Here is a 23,850-nt window from a genome sequence, read left to right as displayed (position 1 = left end):
GTGCACATGGTGTGGTGCTGCTCATGCCCTGCCCGTACCAAAGGGGTCTTCCTGTGCCACAGCTCTGCCCCTGGGATGGTGTTTGTCCCTGGCAAGGGATCTTCTTGTGGCACAGCTCAGCCCATGGTGTGGCTTTGACAATGGCATGATGGCTGGCCATGGTGCTGCCCCTGATGTGGTGTGTTCCTGTGCCATGTGCTACAGCTCTGACCATGGAACTGTGTCTCCTCATGCCATGGCAGCTCTGCCCCTGGCATGGTGGCTCCTCTTGGCACTGCTGTGCCCATGGTGTCTCCTCATGCCATGGCTGTGCCCATGGTCTCTACTTATGCCATGGGTCTGCCCTTGCCAGAGACCCCAGTCCCAGCCCCGTGGGCTTGGCGAAGCTCCACTTGGCATCACCCTGGCAGCACTGCAAGGCTTTGGCACACAGACGGCTTTATTGGGTCCCCCCACACCGCTGTGCTAGCATCACTTCCTGCCACGGGGGCTCCACTCCTGGCATAGGCTCCATGGAGCCCCCCAACCTGTCCCTGTGTGGCACTGGTGCAGGGCCCTCTGGCACCTGGGTGGCACCTGGCTGCCCCGTGTCCCTCCTCATCACCTTGCCTCCCTTCTTTCCCTGCCTGCGACCAGCAGCGTCCTTGGGCTGTGGCACCACTTGTGCCCGAGGTTGGGCCCTTCCTTCTGTGGCAGGAGAGCAGCTCCCAGCCTTGGATGGCTCTGCTGGGTAGCCCCCAGAGTGTCTCTTGTCTCCGTGGGGGCCTCAGTGGCAGTTTTGGCACTGGGGGTGGCACCTCTGCCCGTTGACGTTGCAGCGACACCCACCACTGGTGTCTCCGGGACCCTGGGAGGGGGAGAGGAATGCAAGGTCAGGATGGGAGCCCACCATGGAGCTCCTGGGGACACCTTGGCTGCTATCCTGGGGACAACTGCCCCCCATGTCACCCACCCCAGTGTGCTCACCCCACAGTGTGACCAGGGGTAGAGGGGCTCGAGGTCAGGGTTGGGAGCCTACCACAGGCAGGATGGGAGTCCACCAAGGTCAGGGTTGGGAGCTCACCATGGAACTGCTGGGGACAGCTTAGCCATGACCAGAGCCCAGGGACACGGCGGGAGTCCCTAATGTCCCCCCCAGGTCACTCACCATGGTAAGGGCAGAGAGAATCAAGGTCAGGTTTGGGAGCCCACCAAGGGCAGGACAGCAGCCCACAAGGTCAAGGCTGGGCACCCATCACGGAGCTGCTGGGCACCCACCACGGAGCTGCTGGGCACAGGCTGCCTGCAGGGACAGCGCGAGGCGGAGGGGGGAGAGGGTCCCTGCTGTCCACGCCACTCACGCCCGGTCCCCAGCGCGGCCCCTTGGTGACCCAGCAGATCTCGGTCTGGCAGACGGTGCAGCGGATCCAGTCGCAGCCGTCCTTCTTCTGCACGATGATGAGGCAGGTGGGGCAGTGCATGGCCTCCCCCAGCTGCACCAGCGTCTGCCGGGGGGCGACAGGTGGCCGTCAGGGGCACGCCGACCCTCTCCAAGCCTCCCCCGTCCCCCCCCGAGGCCCTGGTGGGCCCCCCGAACCTGCAGCATGTCGCTGGTCTGGCGGGCGGCAGCGTCGTGGTGCGCCCGCGCCTGCAGCTCGTCCTGGTACTGGCGGCAGTTCCTGCCCTCGTGGATGGCCTGGGCACGGCGGCAGCAGCGCTCAGCAGCAGCGCTCAGCAGCAGCGCTCAGCAGCAGCGCTCAGCAGCAGCGCTCAGCAGCAGCGCTCAGCAGCAGCGCTCAGCAGCAGCGCTCAGCAGCAGCGCTCAGCAGCAGCGCTCAGCAGCAGCGCTCAGCAGCAGCGCTCAGCAGCAGCGCTCAGCAGCAGCGCTCAGCAGCAGCGCTCAGCAGCAGCGCTCAGCAGCAGCGCTCAGCAGCAGCGCTCAGCAGCAGCGCTCAGCAGCAGCGCTCAGCAGCAGCGCTCAGCAGCAGCGCTCAGCCGCCGCCGCCAGCGCCCCGGCAGCGGGGCAGGGCCGGGCCGGGCCGGGGGGCGCTCACCTTGCAGAGCAGGCAGTTGAGGGCCCGGCAGATGGGGCAGCGGAACTCGTTGACGGAGTCCTCGTAGATGCACCAGCCGCGGCAGTCGGGGCTCCGGCAGTGGAAGCTGTTGGGGCTGCGGCGCTCGGCCAGCGCCAGGCCCCGCTCCAGGAACCGCCGGTACTCGGCTGGGGACACCAGCTGGGGACAGCCACGGCCTTAGCCACACGGCCTGGCTGCAGCGGCACCCCCGGGCTCATGGGGGCCAGCCACTGACCCAGCAGTGCCAGGGCACCACCAAACCATGGCCCGCAGCACCACAGCTCCATGGCTTGCAGAGCTCTCCGGGCATGGGCACTCCAGCACTGCCCTGGGCAGCCTGGGCCAGACTGCACAAGCCTCAAGAGGCACAAACTGTTGGTCCTCATGGACAACCTCGACCTCTCCTGGGGCAACTGGAGGCCAACTCCTCTTAACCCGATGCTTGACACAAGAGATCTCAGCCCCAGCTGGCTCCAGCCTCCTCTCAGGCACTTGCAGGCAGCCAGAAGCTCTCCCCTCAGCCTCCTTTGCTGCAGGCTCCATGCCCCCAGAGCCCTCAGCTGCTCCTCGCTTCTCCACACCCTTCTCCTTCTCTAGCACTCGGCCTTGGTCAAGCTCATCCCATCAGCCTCACCCAGCCAGCCTGGTCAGGTCTCTCTGGGCAGCCCTGGAAGCCTCCAGCAGCTCAACACTCACCCACAGGTTGCTGTCATTTCTAGATGTCCTCAAAGGGCCTCCATCCCCTCACCCAGATCATGCCTGAGGACACTGAAGAGAACTGACCCCCGTGCTGAGCCCAGCCCCATGCTGAAGTCTCACCAACTGGGACTTCACTGCCCACCCGTCTTAGGGCCAGTTTTTCACCCAGGGCATCCCCTCCTATGCCCCCATGCCAGGAGTTGTTATGCTGTGGGACACTGCATTCAAGTCTCTGCTGAAGGCCAGGTGACCTAAGGGTCACCTCAGTGTAGACTGGGTTCCTCAAGCAGGACCTGAACTCAGCTGGGCCTGATTCCCTGCTTGTGCCACCTCATGTCCCTCAAGAAGCCCTTCTCCGTGACCTTCCTTGGCACCGAGGTCAGGCTGACAGCTCTGCAGCTCCCCAGATCCTCTTTCCATCCCTTCTTGGAGATGGGCATCACCTTTGCCCACGTCTCCAGTCAGCTGAGACCTCCCCAGCCGGCAGGACTGCAGGCAGCACCTACCGCCCGGATCTCCCGCTCCTGGAGGTGGCTGCTGCAGGCGTAGGAGTCGTCCCGGAAGGGACAGGCCACCGCCGGCTCCTCGCTGTAGTTGATCACCTGGCGCAGGCACTCCCTGCAGGAGTCACGGTGGGGAAGGCTTGGGGCTGTGGGCCTGGGCTTTGCTCCTTGGGATGATGCAGAGCTCTTGGGGAGGGTCACCATGGGCATGGTCACCGTAACGATGGCTGAGGTCACCCCAAGGGCTGGGGACCTTGGCGTCAGCCACCACTGGCTGGGTCACAGGATGGTTAAGTGTCTCGGGCTGGTCACAGTGCTACTTAGGGGCCTTGGCATTGGTCACCGGGATGGTGGGTGAAGTTTTGGGTCACAGAGTCACCCTGACAGTTAGGGGTCTTGGGGTTGCTCATCCTGACAGTTAGGGGCCTTGGGGTTGCTCATCCTGACAGGGGCCTTGGGGTTGCTCATCCTGACAGTTAGGGGTCTTGGGATTCATTACCCTGACAGTTAGGGGCCTTGGGGTTGCTCATCCTGGGGGACCCTGGGACTGGTCACCACAAGGATGCTTTCACTGTGAGGGTTGGGGGGTCTCAGGTTGGGTTACCAATATGCTGGGGGTGGTCTCTGATGGGTGGGTACCTGCAGAAGCTGTGCAGACACTCCCTCAGCAGCACCCCCTGGCCCGGGGGCACCTTCTGGAAGCAGATGAGACAGTCCAGCACCTCGCGGTTGGTCACCAACACCTCCTCCTCCAGCTGCAGCAGCTGCTGAAAGTTCTTCAACCGCTCGGCCTCCAGTGCCTGCCAGAGAGGGGCAGCCCTGGTCAGATCCTTCCAGCACTGCCAGGAATCTCCAGACTGGGATCAGTTTCTCTAAGGAGGGGGCCAAGACCAGCATTTGGAGTTGCAAACAAGACAACAACCAGAGAGGTCTAAATTCAAGACCAGAGAAGCCAATGAGGAGCACCTGATTTGGAGAGAAGATCAAGACCAGAGAATCCAAAGGTGAGCATCTGGCCCTAGAAGGGAGACTCAAAACAGAGAAGCCAAAAATGAGCATCTGGTTTGGAAGGAAGCCTCAGATCAGAGAAGGCAAAAATGAGTATCTGGTTTGGAAAGAAGCCCCAAGACCAGAGAAGCTAAAGATGAGCATCTGGTCTTGGAAAAAGACCCTAACCAGAGAAGCCAAAGATGAGCATCTGGTGTGGAGAGAAGACCAAGACCAGAGAAGGCAAAGGTGAGTATCTGGTCTTGGAAGGAAGACTCTAACCAGAGAAGGTGAAGATGAGCATCTGGTCTTGGAAGGAAGACTCAAACCAGAGAAGCCAACAATGAGCATCTGGCTTGGAGAGAAGGCCAAGACCAGAGAATCCAAAGGTGAGTATCTGGTCTTGGAAGGAAAACCCAAAGCAGAGAAGGCAACCATCAGCTGGAGGGGGCATCTCCAGCTCTTCTGCTGGGAGAGCCCTCGGTGGCGCATCCATCCCCCACGAGCGCAGGAGCTCCGCTGGTGCTGCCTCGTGCTCCTGGCTGTTGTCAGGATTAAACTGTTGCTGTTCTGCTGCTGCCTCTGTTGTACTTTCCCCTCAGAGCAGCTTCAGTGGGCATCTGCCCCCCAGACAGGGCCAAACCACCACTGCCACCCCAGCAAGGCAGCAGCTTCCCCACCCCCCCTCCATGACACAAAGCAGCTGGCACAAGATGGCAGAACCATGCTACTAGTTGGTAAGGCTTTAATGGGAGGGCAATGAAGGGATCCGGGTGTGGGCACAGCAGCTCTGCCAGGCCTACGTAGGGCTGGTGTGGGCACAGTGGCTCTGCCAGGCTCATGTCAGAGCTGAGGGTAGCCAGTAAGGGCAGTGTGGCACCAGGGACCCCCAAACCAGTTCCCACACCCCAGGACCCTTACCCAGCTCCTGAGCTCACCCTGCCACAATGCCATCCAGCACCTCTTCCCTGAAACCCTGGCAGCAGCAAGACTGGTGATGTTCCCCTCATGCCAGTGTCCCCTCATGTGTTCCCCCTACACTCAGGGGGCTTTCAGACCATCCACATGACCCCTGAGGGGCTCAGTGTCTGCTCCTGCAGCTCCCCACCCCCAGCTCAGGGCCTCCAGTGTCAAGTTTTGGGTTGGAGTGAGGTGGCCCAGGGGTGTCCTAGTTGGGTGCACACAGGGCTATCCTGGTGGGCATTGTGCTGGTAGGCACCAGGGAGCCCTGAGGGGCAGCAAGGCCTGGCTGGGGAGTGGGGGGCCGATGGGGCAGGTCCAGGTGGGTGCTAGCAGAAGTCGGAGGAGGACAGGAGGATGAAGTCATCCAGGGAGCCCAGGACCTGTTCCCGGTGGGATGGTGGCACCAGGGAGAGAAGAGAGAGGAGAAGGTTTGGTCAGTGCCTGAGCTGAGACACCCCCAGACCCACAGCGAACCCCATCTGAGGCTCTCAGCAGAGCCCTCCCAAAGAGTCCAGGAAGCACCCAAGAGTTCCTTGGCATGACATAGACCTTGGCATGACACCAACCTCAATATGACACCAACCTTGGCATGACATGGACCTCACAATGTGGGAAGATGAGAGAAGGAGCCCCTGCAGTGATTCCAGGAAGTAGGAACCAGAGTTCAGTGCAGAGGAGGAATCAAAGAGCTCCTTGGCAGGACATGGACCTCATAACACAGTGAGGAGAGAAACTTCCCCCAAGAGAGTCCAGGAAGTCAGAACCAGGAGGAACTCAAGAACTCCTTGGCATGACACTGACTGTGGCACAACATGGACCACAGGATGTGGTGAGATGAGAGAAGAAGCCCCACCACGAAGCAGTGACCAGTGCACAGAAGGAACCTAAGAGCTCCTCAGCATGACATGGAGCTTGACACAACATGGACCACAAGACATAGTGAGAGAAGAGAGCCCCCCAGGGATTCCAAGAGCTCCGTGGCAGGACGTGAATTTCACAACACTGGCACATGAGAAAAGAAGACCCAACAGTGATTCCAGGGTAGGAACAAGATTTCAGCGCATGGAGGGAACACAAGAGCTCTGTGGCATGATGTGGAGCTTGGCATGACATGGACTTGGCCACAACTTGGACCTACATGGACCTCAGGACTTGGTAAGGTGGAAAGCAAGCTGCAAGAGATGGGCAAGCAACCTGCTTTAGAGGGGGGAGCTCAGGGGACTTGGACTTGGCGGTCTCCAGAGGTGCCAGAGCTCTGCTTGTAACCAAATCATTGAATCCAAACTGATCCCAAACCACCAAGGAGCCAGCAAGGTGGCCAAGAAGGCCAAGGGTCTCCTGAGGACACTCATCAGAGTGTGGCCAGCAGGCCAAGAGAGGTTCTCCTGCCCCTCTGCTCTGCTCTGCTCAGGTTACAGCTGCAGAGCTGGGGCCAGTGCTGGCTCCACACTTCAGCACAGCCTGGGAGCTGCTGCAGAGAGCCCAGGGCAGGCTGGGAAGCTGCTGAGAAGACTCTGAGCAGGGAAGGTTGAGGGGCCTGGGGCTGCTTAGCCTGGGCAGGAGAGGACTCAGAGGGGATCTTCTGAACATCCTCAGGGTGTGGGGAAAGAGGCTGGGGCCAGACTCTTGCCACTGGTGCCCAGGGACAGGCCAAGGGGCACCAGGCACAGACTGGTAGCCAGGAGGTTCCCTCAGGAGCAGCCTCTTGGATTGTAGGGTTGCAAGCCCTGGAGCAGGCTTTGCAGAGAGGTTGTGGAGTCTCCCTGTGTGGAAAGCTTGCAAAGGCAGCTGGGCACTGGGATGCTGGGCACCTGCTGTGGGTGCCCTGGGCAGGCTCCAGAGGTCCCTTTCCACGCCATCACACCGAGATCTGCACATTCTGTCACCCATGTTCTCTTCCACACCACCACAGCAACCACCTCAAAACACCAGCAGACACCAAGCTCACACCACAGCCCCTGGAACCCTGCCTGAGATGGCTCCTGCCCAGGGGTGCCAGGGGTGCGTGGGGAGCAGTGACCCCCCAGTACCTGCTGGTACTGCCGGATGCCCTCCTGCTCCTGCTGCATCCTCCAGAGCTCTGTCTCGTCGGGCGTGTAGCCGCCGGGCACCACGTAGTCGTCGGGCCGGGCGCTGCTGCACATCTCGCAGCCCGGCCGTGTGGGCTTGTTGATGAAGGTGCACTTTGGACACGACCAACCTGCCTGGAGAGCAGGAGAGGCTGCGTGAAGGGCTTTGCAGAGAGGCAGCAGGAATGGATGGGATGTGGAGGCACATCCTGAACTTCCCTAGCACCCACCCAGGCTGGGAGAGCTGAGAATGATTGAATGGGTTGGGGTAGAAGAGATCTTTGAGTTCCTGGAGTCCAAGCAGTGCTCCAGCAGTGCCAGGGCACCACCAACCCATGGCCCTCAGCACCACAGCTCCATGCCTTGCACCACCAAACCAGGCCTGCACAAGCCTCAAGAGGCACAAATTGTTCCTCAGGGCCAACCTCAACCTCCCCTGGGGCCAGTTCTTGGCATAAGAGATCTCAGCCCTGCCTGGCTCCAGCCTCCTCTCAGGCACTTGCAGACAGCCAGAAGGCCTCCTCTCAGCCTTCTTTGCTCCAGGCTCCACACCCCCAGCTCCCTCAGCTGCTCCTCCTAACTTCTCCACAGCCTTATCCTTCTCCAGACCCTCCCCCAGCTCCCTTGCCTTTCTCTGGACACCTCCAGCCCCTCAAGCTCCTTCTTGGAGTCAGGGCCTAAAGCTGAGCCCAGCACTCCAGGGGTGGCCCCTGCAGTGCTCCCAATCTAGCAGGACCATCCCTGCCCTGCTCCTGCTGCCCAGCCTGGGGCTGCTCCAGGCCAGGCTCTTGGTGACCTTCCTGGCCACCTGGGCACAGGCTGGCTCCTCTCCAGCTACTGCCACCAACCTCTTCCAGAGCCTTTCCCACCAAGCACTTTCCAGCCCCTCTGCCCCCAGCCTGGTGCCTTCCTGGCCTTGGTGGGACCCAGAAGGACACCAGGCTGGGGCTGCAGGACAGAAACCATGCACCAGGTACCTGCACAGGCGAGGGCTGGCGGGGGGCAGGGGGCTGTGACTGGGCAGTGCCAGTGTCTCCAAGCTGCAGCGTGTCCAGGTGCTGGCTGATCTCCAGGATGTCCATCCTGCGGCTGGTCTCGTTCCCTGAGCCTGGAGAGCAAAGCCAGGGTGTTACCATCAACCCAAGGACTGAGCAACCAGGCCAGGGCGACTCTCCTGTCCCCAAGGAGGCCACTTGTCCCAGACAAGGAGCACAGAACCAGGGGACCCACCATGCCCCAATATGGGCACAAAGAGGGTCAGGGTGTGGCACTGAGCCCACTCCTCGTGCCACGGAGCCCAACAGCTTCTGATGCAAGGCTCTGGAGTGTCTGAGGTGCGCCCAGACCTCACCACCATGCTTGTGGTAGGTGAAAGGAAGACCACCAGGATGGCTCTTCCCAGGCATGTTTGGCAGCACAGGGGTTGCCAGCACACGGTGGCTGCCAAAGATGGAGGACATTAGGTTGGCTCCATCCTGGAGCAGCCACCTGGCAGCTCCCACAGTAGGGAACACTGGGGCTGCTCCATCCTGGAGCAGTCACTTGGCCTCTCCTACCAGTGCAGCAGCTCCTGAATTTTATTCTCCAGCCCAAAATAATACCACTCCAACCCCCACCCACCCTGGCACAGCATGCCACGGTTCCCCATGCCCACTCTCCAGAGCCCCCTGGGACCCCGCAGTGGCAGCAGCTGTGGCAGCAGCAGCGGCAGACCTTTCCGTGTGGCGGCGTTGGGCAGGGTGCTGTATCTGCGCCCCGCCGCGGCCGCCTCGGGCGGCAGGGAGGCAGCGCCGAGCTGGGCCAGGTCCTCCTGGTAGCGCCAGCGGCTGAGGTCAGCCACCTCCGCCGACAGCAGGTAGAGGAAGGCGGTGTCACCGTCCCGCCGCACTCCGTAGGAGCCCACGGTGCGCTCGTCCACGCATAGGCACTGCCCGATGATCCAGCGCTGCACCAGGGGGTGGAAGCCGTAGTCCTGGAACACCTGCGGCAACCGGAGCCGCCCTCAGCTCGCCGCGGTGCTGCTCACCGGGCCAGGGGCTGCTGGCGAGCACACAACACCAGGAGGAGCAGCGGCGGAGAGGCTCCGGCAGGCTGCTCCTCCGCCCCCACTGCTAAGCACAGGAGGCTGCTCCTTTGCCTCTGCACTCCGGCGTGGAAGGCTGCTCCGGAGGCTTCTCCCCTGCCTCCACACCAGCAGAGCCCAGCCCAACCACCCCAGGTTGAGATGCTGGTGAAGGGGCCGTGGGGCTCTTACTGGTCACACTGGTGCCCACTGGTGGCCCACTCCGTACCTGCTGCTTGAGTGTTGCGATGGTGGTGTGGGGATGGACCATGATGATGATGCTGGCTGAGGAGGTGGCATCCTCCACTCCGACCTTCATGCTGGAGAAGAGACAGAAGCTGTTAGAGGAGGCCCTCCAGAGGGACCTGGCCAAGCTGGCTGGATGAGCCCAATGGGATGAGGCTGACCAAGGCCAAGTACTGTGTCCTGCCCTAAGGTCTCAACAAGGCCAGGAAGATTCCAGGCTGGGGACAGAGTGGCTGGAAAGATGCTGAGTGGTTGGTGGCAGCACCTGGAAAGGAGCCAGCATGTGCTCAGGTGGCCAAGAAAGCCATCGGCAGCCTGGCCGGGATCAGGAGTTCAGGGAGCAGCTGTGCTCTGAGGCTGCTGTGGCTCTGCCAGCCCTGGACCATCACCACGATGAACAAAACCACATCACACACATGGCCAAGGGCCACAGGGCCTGGGCACACAGAGCAAGTGACCCAAAGGTCCATCAGAAGGACAATGATGCTGAAGAGGAGTTGGCTGGGCAGGCAGGAGGTCCTCAGGCTCATGGCACAGCAGGCAGAGCCCTGGCACAGTGCCCATGGCTCCATCCAGAGCTGGTTGAGCTCCTGCGGACCCAGGTGATGATGGAGAGGAGGAAGAGGAGGAGAGGTCATGACAATCCCATGAGTGTGGTGGTTAAGAAGCTCACCTGATCTCCTCTGGGGGGTAGTTGGACTCCTTCAGGAGGATGCTGAGGGTGGCCTGCTGGCGAGCCAGGGCCACCGCGCAGCGTGAGGCCTGCTCCTCAGCACCCAGCTCGATGGCCTGGGCCAGCTGCAAGGCCAGGTCCTCTGTGGGGGTGGAGAGAGGAATCACCCAGCAGCTGGTGGACAAACATCAGCCCCAGGGCATGACATCACCACTGCAAGCCATGGCATCACCACTGCCAGCACCTGTGGGGGGTCTGAACTTGGTGTGGCAAGGTAAAGGCAGCACCCAGAGGATGCTTCCATCCCTCCCTGCAAGTCTGCAAGTGCCTGAGAGGAGGTTGCAGCCAGGTGAGACTGAGATCTCCTGTGCCAAGAGCTGAGCCAAGAGGAAGCAACCTCATGTTGCCCCAGGGGAGGTTGAGGTTGGCCCTGAGGAGCCATTTGTGCCCCTTGAGGCTTGTGCAGGCCTGGCCCAGGCTGCCCAGGGCAGTGGTGGAGTGCCCATGCCTGGAGGGGTTTGCAAGGCATGGAGCTGTGGTGCTGAGGGCCATGGGTTGGTGGTGCCCTGGCACTGCTGGGGCACTGCTGGGAGTCCAGAAGCTTGGAGGCCTCCTCCACTCTCAAGACCTCAGTGACTCAGGAGGCTGTTGCTGGCCCCAGATCTAGGCCTGTCTCTGGTGGACATTCTCTAGCTCCCAACACTCTCAAAGACCAAACAGCTCCCAGTTCCAAGCCAGTTCCCCCCAGTACCTGTCTGGGAAAGCTGCAAGGTCAGAGCTGCTTCTGGATCCTGATCCCTTGAGATGCCCCCGGCAGCAGCAGGCAGTGATGGGGCTGGGGCTGGCAGCGCGGAGTCAGAGGCTGAGGGAGGCAGGACCAGGTTTGGGCTGGGCTGTGAAAGTCCCTGAGCAGGGACTGTCACCAACTGTCCCTCCCAGAGAGGCAGGAGCAGGGCAGGGCTGGGCTGTGGCACCTGCTGAGCAGCGATGGAGGGCACTGGGATGGGAAGACCAGGGTGGGAGGCACCAGGATGATGAGGAGACACTTGGGCTCCCCAGACCTTCTCAGTTCTTGCCCCTGACATCAGCAGCTCCCACCCCAGTGTGGTGCTGGGACAGCCCCCCCAGTGCTACTGCCTCTGCCCACACTCCTTCCCCACTCAGGGGGTCTCCTCAGAAGCAACACCACTCTAGCTCCCCCCCAAACATCCCTCTCCATGGGAGCAGGAGGGAAGGAGCAGGCTGTGAGCTTCCTGGGAGAGCCCCAAGGAGCTGCTCCTGCTGCTCATCTTAAAGATTCCAGGGTGGGAGCAGCGCCAGCAGTGCTCCCCACCTTGGGAAGAGCTCAGCAGCCCCTTGCTGGCAGGGTCAGGAGGAGCTGCCGGGGCCACACCAACCTTTCTGCACCTCCCGCAGCGAGCTGCTGACAATGGTCCACCAGCGCTGGGCCTCCCGCTCCTCCGGGAAGGTGAAGCCCAGGGGGGTGTCCGAGGAGCCAGGGACAGAGAGCTCGTGGCTGCCGGGGCCCTGCACCCGGTACGAGACGTCCCGCAGGTCGTACTCGGCGATCAGCTGCGGAGCACGGCGGACAGGGACCCAGGTCAGAGTGCAGAGAGGGGGGCATGGCACAGGGGCGGCCTCAGATGGCCCCACACCGGCCTCAGTGCCCCCACATCGGCCTCTAGTGCACCACATTCAGCCTCTAGCACCCCAAATCTGGCCTGAAACGCCCAAACCAGGCTTAAAATGCATCCAACGAGGTGGTGCAGACACCAAACCTGCAGGTGTTCAAGACTGGGTGAGGCACTTAGTGCCATGGTCTAACTGATCCGATAGGGCTGGGTGCTAGGTTGGGCTGGGTCATCTTGCAGGTCTCTTCCAACCTGGTTAACTTTATGGTTCTATGAGTGGGTCTCAAACACCCCAAAATCTGCCTGTAATCCACCAAATCCAGCCTAAAATGCACAAATTGGCCTCTAATGCACCAAAATGGGTCTCAAACAGCCAAAAATTGGCTTCTAATGCCTCTACTCCAGCCTCTAATGCACAAGAGCTGTGATGTGACACAACAAATGCCCCAAAATCAGCCTCAAATGCCCCTGAGCCAGTTTGGTCTCTTGCAGCTCAAAGGACTCCACGACTGAGGCTCAGTAAATTCTACATGGACCTGTTTGAGCGGGTCCAGAGGAGGCCACAGCAATGATGGGAGGCTTGGGAAGCTCTCTGCTGTGAGGCCAGGCTGAGAGAGTTGGGAATGTTCAGCCTGGAGAAGAGAAGCTCCAGGGACAGTTCCTGGTGGCTTTCCAGGAATTCAAAGGGGCTCCAGAAGAGCTAGGGAGGACTTTGATCAGGGAGTACAGGGCCAGGCTCAAGGCTGCTGAGTCTGAACTGGAAGAGGGAGATGGATCCTGGAGCTGAGGAAGAAATTCTGCCCTGGGAGGGTGAGGAGAGCCTGCGCCAAGCTGCCCAGAGAGGTGGGAGAGGTCCCATGCCTGGACGCGCCCCAGGCTAGCTTGGCTGGGGCTCCGAGCTCTGGTTGCAGCGGCCCCTGTGGCTGTCCCTCTTTCCGCCAGTCCCCAGACCCAGCAGCACTGCCCTGGAAGCAGATTCGGTCACCGCCGTAGGGAGGAGCTGCCCCTGCCCCACGGCGGAGGGCCGCAGCCGACTCTCCCGCGCCGGGGAGGGCACGGCATGAGAACGACGCTGATCCCCACCCCTGTCCGCTGAGCCCGCCCCTCCCCGGGCCCGCCCTCTCTCACCGCGCCGCCGGCCGCCTCCGGGTGCCGCAAGCCGAGTCGGAAGCGGCGCTGACCGCCGGCCTCCGGTTCAACACTGAGCTGCAGGCGGAGCGCGGCGGCGGCAGGCAGCGCCAGGAGGCTAGAGGCCTGAGCCAGCCCTGCCCGAACCGTCATCAGCACCGTGGGCGGCGGCAGCGGCGCCGGGACCGCAGCCGGAGCCGAGGCCGGGGCAGGGGCACCGGGCAAAGCCATCGCGGCCGCCGCCGCCGCCTGCTTCCGCTTCCGCTAGGTCTTCTGCCGGAAACGCGTCCAAGACTCACAACGTTCCGGCAGTGCACAGGCCTGGCCGGCAGGAAACGAAACCCCCCGCCCCAAGGTTCCGGGGCCGGAGTGGCTGGAGAGCAGCCAGACAGAGAGGGATCTGGGGGTGCTGATTGATACCCACCTGAACATGAGCCAGCAGTGTGCCCAGGTGGCCAAGAGAGCCAGTGGCATCCTGGCCTGCATCAGGAATGGTGTGGTCAGCAGGAGCAGGGAGGTCATTCTGCCCCTGTACTCTGCACTGGTTAGACCACACCTTGAGTACTGTGTTCAGTTCTGGGCCCCGCAGTTTAGGAGGGACATTGAGATGCTTGAGCGTGTCCAGAGAAGGGTGACAAGGCTGGGGAGAGGCCTTGAGCACAGCCCTACGAGGAGAGGCTGAGGGAGCTGGGATTGGTTAGCCTGGAGAAGAGGAGGCTCAGGGGTGACCTTATTGCTGTCTGCAGCTACCTGAGGGGTGGTTGTGGCCAGGAGGAGGTTGCTGTCTTCTCTCAGGTGGCCAGCACCAGAACGAGAGGACACAGCCTCAGGCTGCGCCAGGGGAGATTTAGGCTGGAGGTGAGGAGAAAGTTCTTCACTGAGAGAGTCATTGGACACTGGAATGGGCTGCCCGGGGAGGTGGTGGAGTCGCCGTCCCTGGAGCTGTTCAAGGCAGGATTGGACGTGGCACTTGGTGCCATGGTCTGGCCTTGAGCTCTGTGGTAAAGGGTTGGACTTGATGATCTGTGAGGTCTCTTCCAGCCCTGATGACACTGTGACACTGCGACACGGTGATACTGTGTGAACGCCCTGGTCCCTGCCCCCGTTCCGCCCCCTCTGGCGCAGGGCCGCCCCGAGCCGGTAGGTGGCGCCGCGCACCCCGCTGCGCTGATTGACAGCCGCTCCTCTCCCTGGCTTTGTCCCCGGCAGCCAATCAGTGCTCCGAGCGCTCCCACCGGTGGGCGGGGCCTCGCGGCTCGTCCCGCGGAGGGCGGGAGCACTGCTCTGATTGACGTCCCTGTCAGCCAAGGGGAGTGGAGACCCGCGGCGATTGCCAAGGCGTCCCGCCAATCGGGAGGCGCGGGCTGCCAGCCGCGGCTCGGGACGGACGGGCCGCGGGTGGGGCCTCGCCGCTTGTTGTCGTCCGGTGCAAGACGAGGAGATCGTCCGCTCGTTCGCTCGCCGTTACCGGGAGACTCCCAGGTCTCGCTCAATCGCTCCTTCCGTCCCGAGCACTCGGGGACATGTCGAGGTGGGCGGAGGCCCGGTGGGCCGGCGCCAGACGGCGGACGGCGGCCGAGGCACCCTCGCCCTCCTCCAGCTTTCCCCGGAGACGCTTCCTTTTACAAACGTTGCGAGCGTGAGGGAGTTGTCACGGCGAGGAGGCCCCGCCAGGACCGAGAGCAGGAAACGCCGGTAAGGCCGCTCCCATCGCCGCCCCCCGCGACGAATGCCCCCCCCGCCCCCCTTTTTCCGGGGACTGCATTTCCCAGCGTGAACCTCGGTGGTGCGCAGGGCTCCCGTCGCGCCGGGGCCGCGCGGGGCCTGCCGGGGGCTGTAGGCGCAGCGGGCCGCGCTCCGTTACCGCGCCGGGGGCTGTAGGCGCAGCGGGCCGCGCTCCGTTACCGCGCCGGGGGCTGTAGGCGCAGCGGGCCGCGCTCCGTTACCGCGCCGGGGGCTGTAGGCGCAGCGGGCCGCGCTCCGTTACCGCGCCGGGGGCTGTAGGCGCAGCGGGCCGCGCTCCGTTACCGCGCCGGGGGCTGTAGGCGCAGCGGGCCGCGCTCCGTTACCGCGCCGGGGGCTGTAGGCGCAGCGGGCCGCGCTCCGTTACCGCGCCGGGGGCTGTAGGCGCAGCGGGCCGCGCTCCGTTACCGCGCCGGGGGCTGTAGGCGCAGCGGGCCGCGCTCCGTTACCGCGCCGGGGGCTGTAGGCGCAGCGGGCCGCGCTCCGTTACCGCGCCGGGGGCTGTAGGCGCAGCGGGCCGCGCTCCGTTACCGCGCCGGGGGCTGTAGGCGCAGCGGGCCGCGCTCCGTTACCGCGCCGGGGGCTGTAGGCGCAGCGGGCCGCGCTCCGTTACCGCGCCGGGGGCTGTAGGCGCAGCGGGCCGCGCTCCGTTACCGCGCCGGGGGCTGTAGGCGCAGCGGGCCGCGCTCCGTTACCGCGCCGGGGGCTGTAGGCGCAGCGGGCCGCGCTCCGTTACCGCGCCGGGGGCTGTAGGCGCAGCGGGCCGCGCTCCGTTACCGCGCCGGGGGCTGTAGGCGCAGCGGGCCGCGCTCCGTTACCGCGCCGGGGGCTGTAGGCGCAGCGGGCCGCGCTCCGTTACCGCGCCGGGGGCTGTAGGCGCAGCGGGCCGCGCTCCGTTACCGCGCCGGGGGCTGTAGGCGCAGCGGGCCGCGCTCCGTTACCGCGCCGGGGGCTGTAGGCGCAGCGGGCCGCGCTCCGTTACCGCGCCGGGGGCTGTAGGCGCAGCGGGCCGCGCTCCGTTACCGCGCCGGGGGCTGTAGGCGCAGCGGGCCGCGCTCCGTTACCGCGCGGGGCGTGCCGGGGGCTGTAGGCCGAACGGGCTGTGGGCCCCGTTGGAGCGCGCGGGGCATGCCGGGACGGCGCCTCCGCTTCCCGCTCCGGGGGGGCTGTCACCTTCAGGTCGGCCCCGGGGGCGCCCCCGCTCGGGCTTGCCACGGCCGTTCCCCGGAGAGAGCAGCGCCCGGGAAAGGGCTGGGCTGCACGGCCCGGCCGGCGCCTGCGCCTGTCTGCAGTGTCCCCACTTGTGGTGCCCGTGGCGGTTCCTTTTGAATCTCGTTGCGCCCCCCGGCCCCCCCCCGGCCTGCCCCGGCCCCCCCCCCGCCTGCCCCGGCCCCGCCGCCTCCAGTGTTGCCGTTGCACCCCTGCCAACGCTTCCACCCATCTGTCAGGTAACTGAGGGGGTGTCAGAGCTGCTTCCTTCCCGGGCCAGGCCCAGCAGCCGTGGTCACCATCCTCCGAAGGAGGCGGTGGCTCATGTTCGCAGCCCGACCTCCTGTACCCCAGACTCTTGCTTTCCCTCTCACCTTTTGCAAGGTTCAGCTCCTGGATCTGTTAAGCTGCTTTTACACTGGGTGGTTTCCTTGGGTCCTGCTGAGCTTTTGCTGCCCAGAGGCTCACCTTGGTCGTCTGTTGTCAGAGCTGCGCCAGTCAGCAGCAAGCTGGCGCCTCCCAACTTGTCCCTACTGTGGTTCTGTGGTGGGACATCTCCACCAGCCCACATCTGTGTCCTGCCCTTTGGTCCCGCCAAGGCCAGGAAGGCTCCAGGCTGGGGGCAGAGGGGCTGGAAAGTGCCCGGTGGGAAAGGCCCTGGGGGGGTTGGTGGCAGCTGCTGGAGAGGAGCCAGCCTGTGCCCAGGTGGGCAAGGAGGCCACCAACAGCCTGGTCAGGAGCAGCCCCAGGCTGGGCAGCAGGAGCAAGGGATGGTCCCCATTGACTGGAGGCACTCTATGGAGGCCACCCCTGGGGTGCTGGGTTCAGCTATGGGCCCCTGACTCCAAGAAAGACCTTGAGAGGCTGGAGGTGTCCAGAGAAGGGCAAGGGAGCTGGGGAGGGGTCTGGACAACTTGTGAGGGGCAGCTGAAGGCCCTGGGGGTGTGGAGCCTGCATCAAAGGAGGCTAAGGGGAGACCTTCTGGCTGTCTGCAAGGGCCTGAGAGGAGGCTGGACTCAGGTGTGGTTCTCATCCTTCCCGTAACAGAGGTGCTCCAGCCCTCTGATCATTTCTGTGGTCTCCTCTGGACCTGCTCCACAGGATCTTCTTGTGTTGGGGCTCCAGAAAGCTGGACCCAGGACTCCAGGTGAGGTCCCACCAGAGCAGAGCAGAAGGGCAGAATGCACTCCCTTCATCTGTTGGTGACATGTTTGTCTCTTCCCAAGCTCCAAGAGGAAAATTCCAGGACAAAAAGCTCTGGTGGCCTCAGGAAGGAGGAGAGGAGCTTGGTGACCTCCCCAAGGTGCCCTGGTCCTCACTTGCAGGGTGTCCTTCCTCAGCAGGATCTGCTTTGCCGCAGCTGTTGTGCCAGGAACCGCCGTGGGAGCCGGGAGCATGAAGCTGCTGGAGAACTCCAGCTTTGAAGCCATCAACTCCCAGCTGACAGTGGAGACAGGAGATGCTCACATCATCGGGAGGTGAGGCTGGAGGGAGGAGTGGATGGGGGGGAGCCTGGGAGGAGAGAACAAAGTGAGATTGGAGAGAGGCTGGAGAGAAATTGGAGACAAGAGAGGCCAAAGAGAGACTGGAAGTGAAGGGAGAAGAGGCCAAGGAGTTGCTGAAGGAGAGCAGAGCATGGAAGAGAGGCTGGAAGGAGGAGAGGCCAAGCTGAGGCTGGGGAGAGACTGGAGGAGAGGCCAAGGGGAGATGGGAAGAGAGGCCAAAGAGATACTGCAGGAGAGGCTGAGGAGAGCTGGAAAAGAGGCGTTGGGGTGGTTCAGGTGGCCCTGAAGAGCCTTTTTTGGGCTTGGTGCTGGCTTGGGACATGCTGGAGTGGTTCTGATGTGCCCCTCAGGATCGAGAGCTACTCCTGCAAGATGGCTGGGGACGACAAGCACATGTTCAAGCAGTTCTGTCAGGAGGGACAGCCCCACGTCCTGGAGGCCCTGTCACCTCCTCAGACCACGGGGATCAGCCCCAGCAGGTACCACAGGCTGGGGGAGGCTTGGCTGTGTGCCCTGCACGATGGGGAGCAGGGTGGGGGTGGGATCTGGGGACTCTTCAAAGGTTCTGGGCTGGCTGCTCTGTTTCTTCTTGGAGTTGTTGAGGTTGGAAGAGGAGATCCTGGGGTCCAACCACTGATCAAGCACTGGCAGGGCACCACCAAACCAGGCCTGCACAAGCCTCAAGGGGCACAAATCGTTCCTCAGGGCCAACCTCAACCTTCCCTGGGACAAGTTGAGGCCAATTCCTCTTGGCCCAGCTCTTGGCACAAGAGATCTAAGCTCCACCTGGCTCCAGCCTCCTCTCATACACTTGCAGACCACCAGAAGGCCTCCCCTCAGCCCCATGGCTCCAGGCTGCACATCCCCGGCTCCACAGCTGCTCCTCACAACTTCTCCACACCTTTCTCCTGACCCTTCCCTAGCTCTTTTGACCTTCTCTGGACACCTCCAGCCCTTCAAGGTTCTTGGAGTCAGGGGCCCAAATCCGAGCTCAGCATTTCAGGGGTGGCCTCCTCAGTGGACTCGTCCATGGGCACCATCCCTGCCCTGCTCCTGCTGCCCAGCCTGGGCAGGCTGTTGGTGGCTTTCTTGGCCACCTGGGCACACACTGGCACCTCTCCAGCTGCTGCCACCAACCCCCCAGGGCCTTTCCCAGTGAGGCAGCTCCCTGATGGCTGCTGTTTGGTGATGGCTGCGCTGGTGACGCCTCTCTGCTCACTGTCGTGTCCTGCCAGGCTCAGCAAGAGCCAGGGTGGGGACGAGGAGGGTCCCCTCAGTGACAAGTGCAGCCGCAAGACTCTCTTCTACCTGATCGCCACCCTCAATGAGTCCTTCCGCCCCGACTACGACTTCAGCGCCGCCAAGAGCCACGAGTTCAGCCGGGAGCCCAGCCTCAACTGGGTAGGTGGGCAAAGCCTGGCATCAGGCGGCTGGGGGTGCTCTCTGCTTCTTCAGAAGCTCTGCCATCTTCTCCCCATCCCAAGGAACCCGGCCCAGAACCTTCTCTTGCTCCCTCCTCCAACAGAGTCAGCCTTGGGATGAGGCAAATCCTCCCCAGAAAGAGCTTTCTGGGGTGATTTCTGCAGGAGGAAGTTTCTGGGATGTCCTTTTCTCCAGCCGTGGTGGCTGACAGGCTTCTGGCCATCAGGGCTCAGCCAGGCTGCTCTAGGCCAGGAGGAGATAGACTAGGAAATGTCCCCCCTGACCAGAGAAGTTTGTCTTGTTTGCAGAGAGGCTTCCAAGAGGCCAGCAGGCTCTGCACTGAGAGAGACTTGGGCTCTGTGTGCCCCAGGCATCTCAGGATCCTGTGGCGTGGAGGGAAGGGACCTCTGGGGGTCACCCAGAGCAGCCCCCTGCTCCAGCAGGGTCACCCACAGCAGATGCCCAGCTGCCTGTGCAAGCTCTCCAGACAAGGAGACTCCACAGCCTCTCTGCACAGCCTGCTCCAGGCCTTGCAACCCTCCAAGCCAAGAGGCTGCTCCTGAGGGAACCTTCTGGCTCCCAGTTTGTGCCTGGTGCCCCTTGGCCTGTCCCTGGGCACCAGTGGGAAGAGTCTGGCCCCAGTCTCTTGCCCCACACCCTGCAGAAGTGAGAAGATCCCCTCTGAGTCCTCTCCTGCCCAGGTTAAGCAGCCCCAGGCCCCTCAGCCTTCCCTGCTCAGAGACTTCTCAGCAGCTTCCCAGCCTGCCCTGGGCTCTCTGCAGCAGCTCCCAGGCTGTGCTGAAGTGTGGAGCCAGCACTGGCCTCAGCTCTGCAGCTGTGGCCTGAGCAGGGCAGAGCAAAGGGGCAGGAGAGCCTCCCTTGGCCTGCTGGCCACACTCTGCTGAGTGTCCCCAGGAGACTTTCTTGGCCACCTTGCTGGCTCATGGTGCTGTTGTTCCCCCCCAGCACTCCCGGTTCCATCCCAGCAGCTCCCTGCCTCCCCTGGGCTGAGGCAGGAGGTTGTTGCCCCTCCCCTGGAGCAAGAGAAGCAGCAGATCCTGAGCTCCTGGTGTGTCTCTCTAGGTGATGATAGATGAGGAGGATGAGGAATGTGGGGGAAGGTGGTGGGGAGGAGAAGGAGAAACAGCAGATCCTGAGGCCTTGGTGGGTCTCTGCAGGTGGTGAATGCTGTCAACTGCAGCCTCTTCTCAGCTGTCCGGGAGGATTTCAAGGCCCTGAAGCCGCTTCTGTGGGACGCGGTGGACGAGGAGATCTGTCTCTCAGAGTGTGACATATACAGGTAACCTCCTGGCCTCCTCCTGCCCACAAAAGGTGGCATTTTCAGGGGTGGCCTTTCACTGGCTCACAGCTCCCTACCCAGGGAGAGGCCCTGCTGTTGCTGTCCCGTCCCACACAGAACCCTTGGAGATCTGCTCCCCAGGCAGCTGCTGGGGTTTTGTCCTCCTAAAGCCAACTAGGGGACATGGCATCACCTGGCAACTGGTCCAAGTAGCCACCCAGCTCTTGAGCACACCAGCACAACCCACCAAGGTGGCTCTGTGCTCCCCCAGTTTCTCCAATGCCCAAGTGGTGGCCAGACCTTGGAACAGGCTGCCCAGGGAGGTGATGGAATCGCAATCCCTGGAGGTGTGCAGTGTGGACATGGCAGGCACTTGGGATGTGGTTTAGTGGGTGTGGTGGTGTTGAGCTGATTATTTGACTTGATGATCTTAAAGGTCTTTTCCAACCTTCATGGTTTGGTGGCCATGGTGGTGTTGGGTTGATGATTGGACCCGATGATCTTAAAGGTCTTCTCCAACCTTTACGGTTCCATAGTTCTACCTGTGACAGGAACAGGGACAGGAACAGGGTTGGCACTGGGAGCAGAGCCTGTCATGGTGTCCCTCATGGTTCCTCCTCTTGCTGTTGCAGCTACAACCCCGACCTGGACTCAGACCCTTTTGGAGAAGATGGCAGCCTCTGGTCCTTCAACTACTTCTTCTACAACAAGAGGTTGAAGAGGATTGTCTTCTTCACCTGCCGCTCCATCAGGTCAGGCCCCAAGTCACCCTAAGCCACTCTCAAGCTGTCACCCTGCAGAGGAGGAACCTTTGGCCACCACCAGCCCCTGAGCCCTGCCTAGTGGATCTGTGTCCCCAGGGCACCTTGGCCAAGGCGTGGAGCTCTGCCAGAGCCTGGTCTCCTCCTGAGACACCCACAGACTAAGCCGAGGGGAGCCGAGGTCCCCGTGATGCCCCTTTGCCTGGCAGGGGATGCTGAGGGGGGCAGCGAGGCCTGGGGGCCCTGCCCGTGGCCAGCCCCTCTTCCTTCTTGCCCCTCAGTGGCTTCGCCTACACCCGCCCCGAGGGCGGCCAGGAGCTGGACATGGACCTGGGCGAGGAGGACGGCGAGAAGAAGGGGGACGGAGGGGACACGGAGAGCGGCAGCATCGAGGAGGACAGGTGAGGCAGCCTGGGGTGGGGGCCAGCAGCTTCCTCTGCCTGCCCTGAGGCTGGGCCACCAAACTGCCCAGCTCTGTGACACCTCAGCCAAGGCTGTCCCCTTCTCTGTGCTGCCTATGGGGCAGCCACCAAGCAGTACTTAAAACCTCTCTGATACTGAGAGGGCCTTGAGCCTCCTGCAGTATCTGTGTGACTCAGGGAACCATGAATGGGGTGGGTTGGAACAGGCCTCCACTCACTGACCCAGCAGCACCAGGACACCACCGACCCATGACCCTCAGCACCACAGCTCCACAGCTTGCAAACTCCTCCAGGGATGGGGACTCCACCACTGCTCTGGGCAGCCTGGGCCAGACTGCACAAGCCTCAGGGGGCACAAATTGTTCCTCAGGGCCAACATCAACCTCCCTTGGGGCAGCTTGAATCAGGGCCCAAAGCTGAACCCAGCACTCCAGAGGTGGCCTACCCAGTGCTTCCACTCCATGGGGAGCATCCCTGCCCTGCTCCTGCTGCCTGCCCTAGCAGGGCAGCTCCCTAGGTCCGGGAGCTCTGGTGACCCTGCTAGAGCAGGATGTTGCACTGGATCATCTCCAGAGGTCCTTCCCGCCTGACCACGCAGGATTCTGGGAATTGTGGGAGTGCTCATCCACTCCACCTCCTCCCCCAGACCAGTACCACCCAGTAACACCACTCCTTGGTTGCAGGTTGCAAGTTCTCTGCATCTGACCATGCCCAACAGCTCCTAGGTGCCAGCAGGACTGCCCCTGGCGCCTTCTGTTGCATCCCCCCACGCTGAGGCAGCCCCCAGCCCTGCATCTGCCTCCCTCCGGCCACCACCGCCTGGCTCAGCCCCACACTGACACTGGAGGACCTTCCCAGTACCCAGAACTGGTATGGACTGGAAGCAGCTGTGGCCTCCGGGCCCAGCTGAGGATGTGGCCACGGCCAGGCCGCTGTTGTCCCCACTGAAGGGAGGGGGTCTAGGCCAGCCCTTCAGGACACCCTCCCCAGAACTTCTGCTGCACTTTCTGGCTGCACTGACCCCTCAGACTCCTGCTGGGCTCCACAGCTCCCAGTTCCTTACTGGTGGTGACCCAGCCAGCACCGTCCCCCTGTCCTCTGGCTCCGTCCATCTGTCAGGCAGGGATGGGGCCACCCTGCCCCCTGAGACCCCCCCAGAGAAGAGCTGCTGCTGGCAGGGGGTCGCTTTGCTCCTGCCTCCCTCCTTCCCCCTCCCCCTGCACTGGTTTCCTCCCTCGTTTTGGGAGGTTTTGGTTGTTTTATTGGTAGCCTTTTACTGGTGCCACCAGTAGCCTGCACTGGTCCCATGCTGGAGGGTCCACTGGGGGTGAATATTGGGCTGGGGGGGTACCACCCCTCCCCGATGAGTTTCCTGGGTTTGATCTTGAACCACAAATGGCTTTGGCAGGTTTGGGCACCCTAACTGCCTCCCTGCCCACCCAGAATTTTGGGTTTGGATTCCCCCCTCCCTACCCAGGCACCCAGAATTTGAGGGGTTACTAAGTTCCCTCCCACCCCATCCAAAGTTTAGGGGGGTGCCAAGTGCTCCCCTCCCTGCCCAGGCACACAGAATTTTGGAGGTCAAGTCCCCCTTCCCGCTTTTTTTTTGGGGGGTACCAAGTCCCCCTCTCCCCATCCAGACACTTAAACCTTTGGAGGGCACCAAGTGCTCCCTTGGGTGCCAGGTCAGGCAGGAGGGGCTCAGCTGATCACGCACAAACAAGGGGCAACATCCAAACTGCTTGCCCCCAAAACAAGCCCACGTGGAGCTCCGTGGGGGGAGTTCCTGTGCCCCCCTCTTCTGCCTGGGAGAGGGTTCCCACTGGCAGGAGCTGGTTTGGAGGAGGTAGGGTGCCCCAAGGCTGGAGACTCCCCCCCTCCCCTTATAGAAGGTGCTGGGGGGGTGTCCCTGTCCCCTGGGGGTGCAGGGAGAGGACGGACAGAGACCCCCGTACACACCTGTGCCTCACCCAGCACCAGCAGGGAGGGAGAAGCTGTCCGAGCACCGGTGGCTTTTCCCAGCTCCTGGATTCCTCCCAAAAGGGAGAACCGTTGGGTTGGAGTGGGAATTTTCCCCTCGTGCCGCCACAGCTCGGCCCCCAGCCCGGCGCGGGGCTCGCTCCGGTTTCCACTGGGCCTCCGCTGCCCCCGGCCCTGCTTTCGCGGGGGGAAGGGGCAGAAACGGGCGCGGTCCTTGTACTCCCCCGGCCCACTTTGGACCCCCCAGCAGGGAGGTTGAGCTCACAGCGCAGCGTTGGACCCTCGCACCAATAAAGAGTTTCTGTCACCCGCCCCTCCTTCCTCTGGGGACGCCGCATGGGGGTGGCACGGAGATAATGCCGGCAGCGCTCCCGGGGCAGCACCGGGACCGGCTCGGGTTCCCTGCCTGGGACAACACAGGGACCGCCCGTACCGAGGCCCTGCTCCTCACGAAGGTGTTGTTCACCCCGAGTCACGTCCGAGGGCCACTGTG

The 23,850-nt window shown here is 62.8% G+C and overlaps 2 protein-coding genes across 4 annotated transcripts; one reads left to right on the top strand and one right to left on the bottom strand.

Annotated features, from left to right (window-relative positions):
* Nucleotides 1-421: 421 nt before the first annotated feature.
* On the bottom strand, nucleotides 422-13,273 carry SHARPIN (SHANK associated RH domain interactor). Its single transcript, XM_064154497.1, has 14 exons — nucleotides 13,016-13,273; nucleotides 11,654-11,828; nucleotides 11,008-11,118; nucleotides 10,257-10,398; nucleotides 9,567-9,657; nucleotides 8,989-9,256; nucleotides 8,253-8,383; nucleotides 7,237-7,410; nucleotides 3,896-4,056; nucleotides 3,260-3,371; nucleotides 2,034-2,213; nucleotides 1,577-1,675; nucleotides 1,341-1,484; nucleotides 422-847 (listed from the first exon to the last, which is right to left on the bottom strand). Exons 1-14 carry the CDS (start codon nucleotides 13,244-13,246, stop codon nucleotides 767-769), a joined length of 2,100 nt encoding a protein of 699 aa, XP_064010567.1. The 5' UTR covers nucleotides 13,247-13,273; the 3' UTR covers nucleotides 422-766.
* A 1,104-nt stretch (nucleotides 13,274-14,377) lies between these two features.
* On the top strand, nucleotides 14,378-23,664 carry MAF1 (MAF1 homolog, negative regulator of RNA polymerase III). Of its 3 annotated transcripts, none has more exons than XM_064154496.1 (8): nucleotides 14,378-14,710; nucleotides 17,328-17,445; nucleotides 17,823-17,951; nucleotides 18,708-18,873; nucleotides 20,073-20,194; nucleotides 20,827-20,946; nucleotides 21,237-21,356; nucleotides 22,061-23,664. In XM_064154496.1, the coding sequence occupies exons 2-8, from the start codon at nucleotides 17,363-17,365 to the stop codon at nucleotides 22,080-22,082; spliced, it is 762 nt and encodes a 253-aa protein (XP_064010566.1). In that variant the 5' UTR covers nucleotides 14,378-14,710; nucleotides 17,328-17,362; the 3' UTR covers nucleotides 22,083-23,664. The 3 variants fall into 3 exon arrangements, with proteins under 3 accessions (XP_064010566.1, XP_064010565.1, XP_064010564.1); XM_064154495.1 differs by having other exon boundaries at nucleotides 17,311-17,445; XM_064154494.1 differs by having other exon boundaries at nucleotides 17,308-17,445.
* The last annotated feature ends 186 nt before the right edge of the window (nucleotides 23,665-23,850 follow it).

This window comes from Pogoniulus pusillus, chromosome 14, assembly GCF_015220805.1.
Source record: "Pogoniulus pusillus isolate bPogPus1 chromosome 14, bPogPus1.pri, whole genome shotgun sequence".
Lineage (NCBI taxonomy): Eukaryota > Metazoa > Chordata > Aves > Piciformes > Lybiidae > Pogoniulus > Pogoniulus pusillus.
This window is presented reverse-complemented; position numbering and strand designations above follow the sequence as displayed.

Coding starts and splice junctions, on each gene's coding strand:
- SHARPIN (XM_064154497.1), bottom strand. CDS start 13,246: ATGGCTTTGCCCGGTGCCCCTGCCCCGGCCTCGGCTCCGGCTGCGGTC. Junction 11,119..11,653: donor GCTGCGGGAGGTGCAGAAAG/GTTGGTGTGGCC, acceptor TGCCTCCCTCAG/CCTCTGACTCCGCGCTGCCA. Junction 3,372..3,895: donor TGTCTGCACAGCTTCTGCAG/GTACCCACCCAT, acceptor TGACTCCTGCAG/GGAGTGCCTGCGCCAGGTGA.
- MAF1 (XM_064154496.1), top strand. CDS start 17,363: ATGAAGCTGCTGGAGAACTCCAGCTTTGAAGCCATCAACTCCCAGCTG. Junction 17,952..18,707: donor ACGGGGATCAGCCCCAGCAG/GTACCACAGGCT, acceptor GTGTCCTGCCAG/GCTCAGCAAGAGCCAGGGTG. Junction 18,874..20,072: donor GGGAGCCCAGCCTCAACTGG/GTAGGTGGGCAA, acceptor GGGTCTCTGCAG/GTGGTGAATGCTGTCAACTG.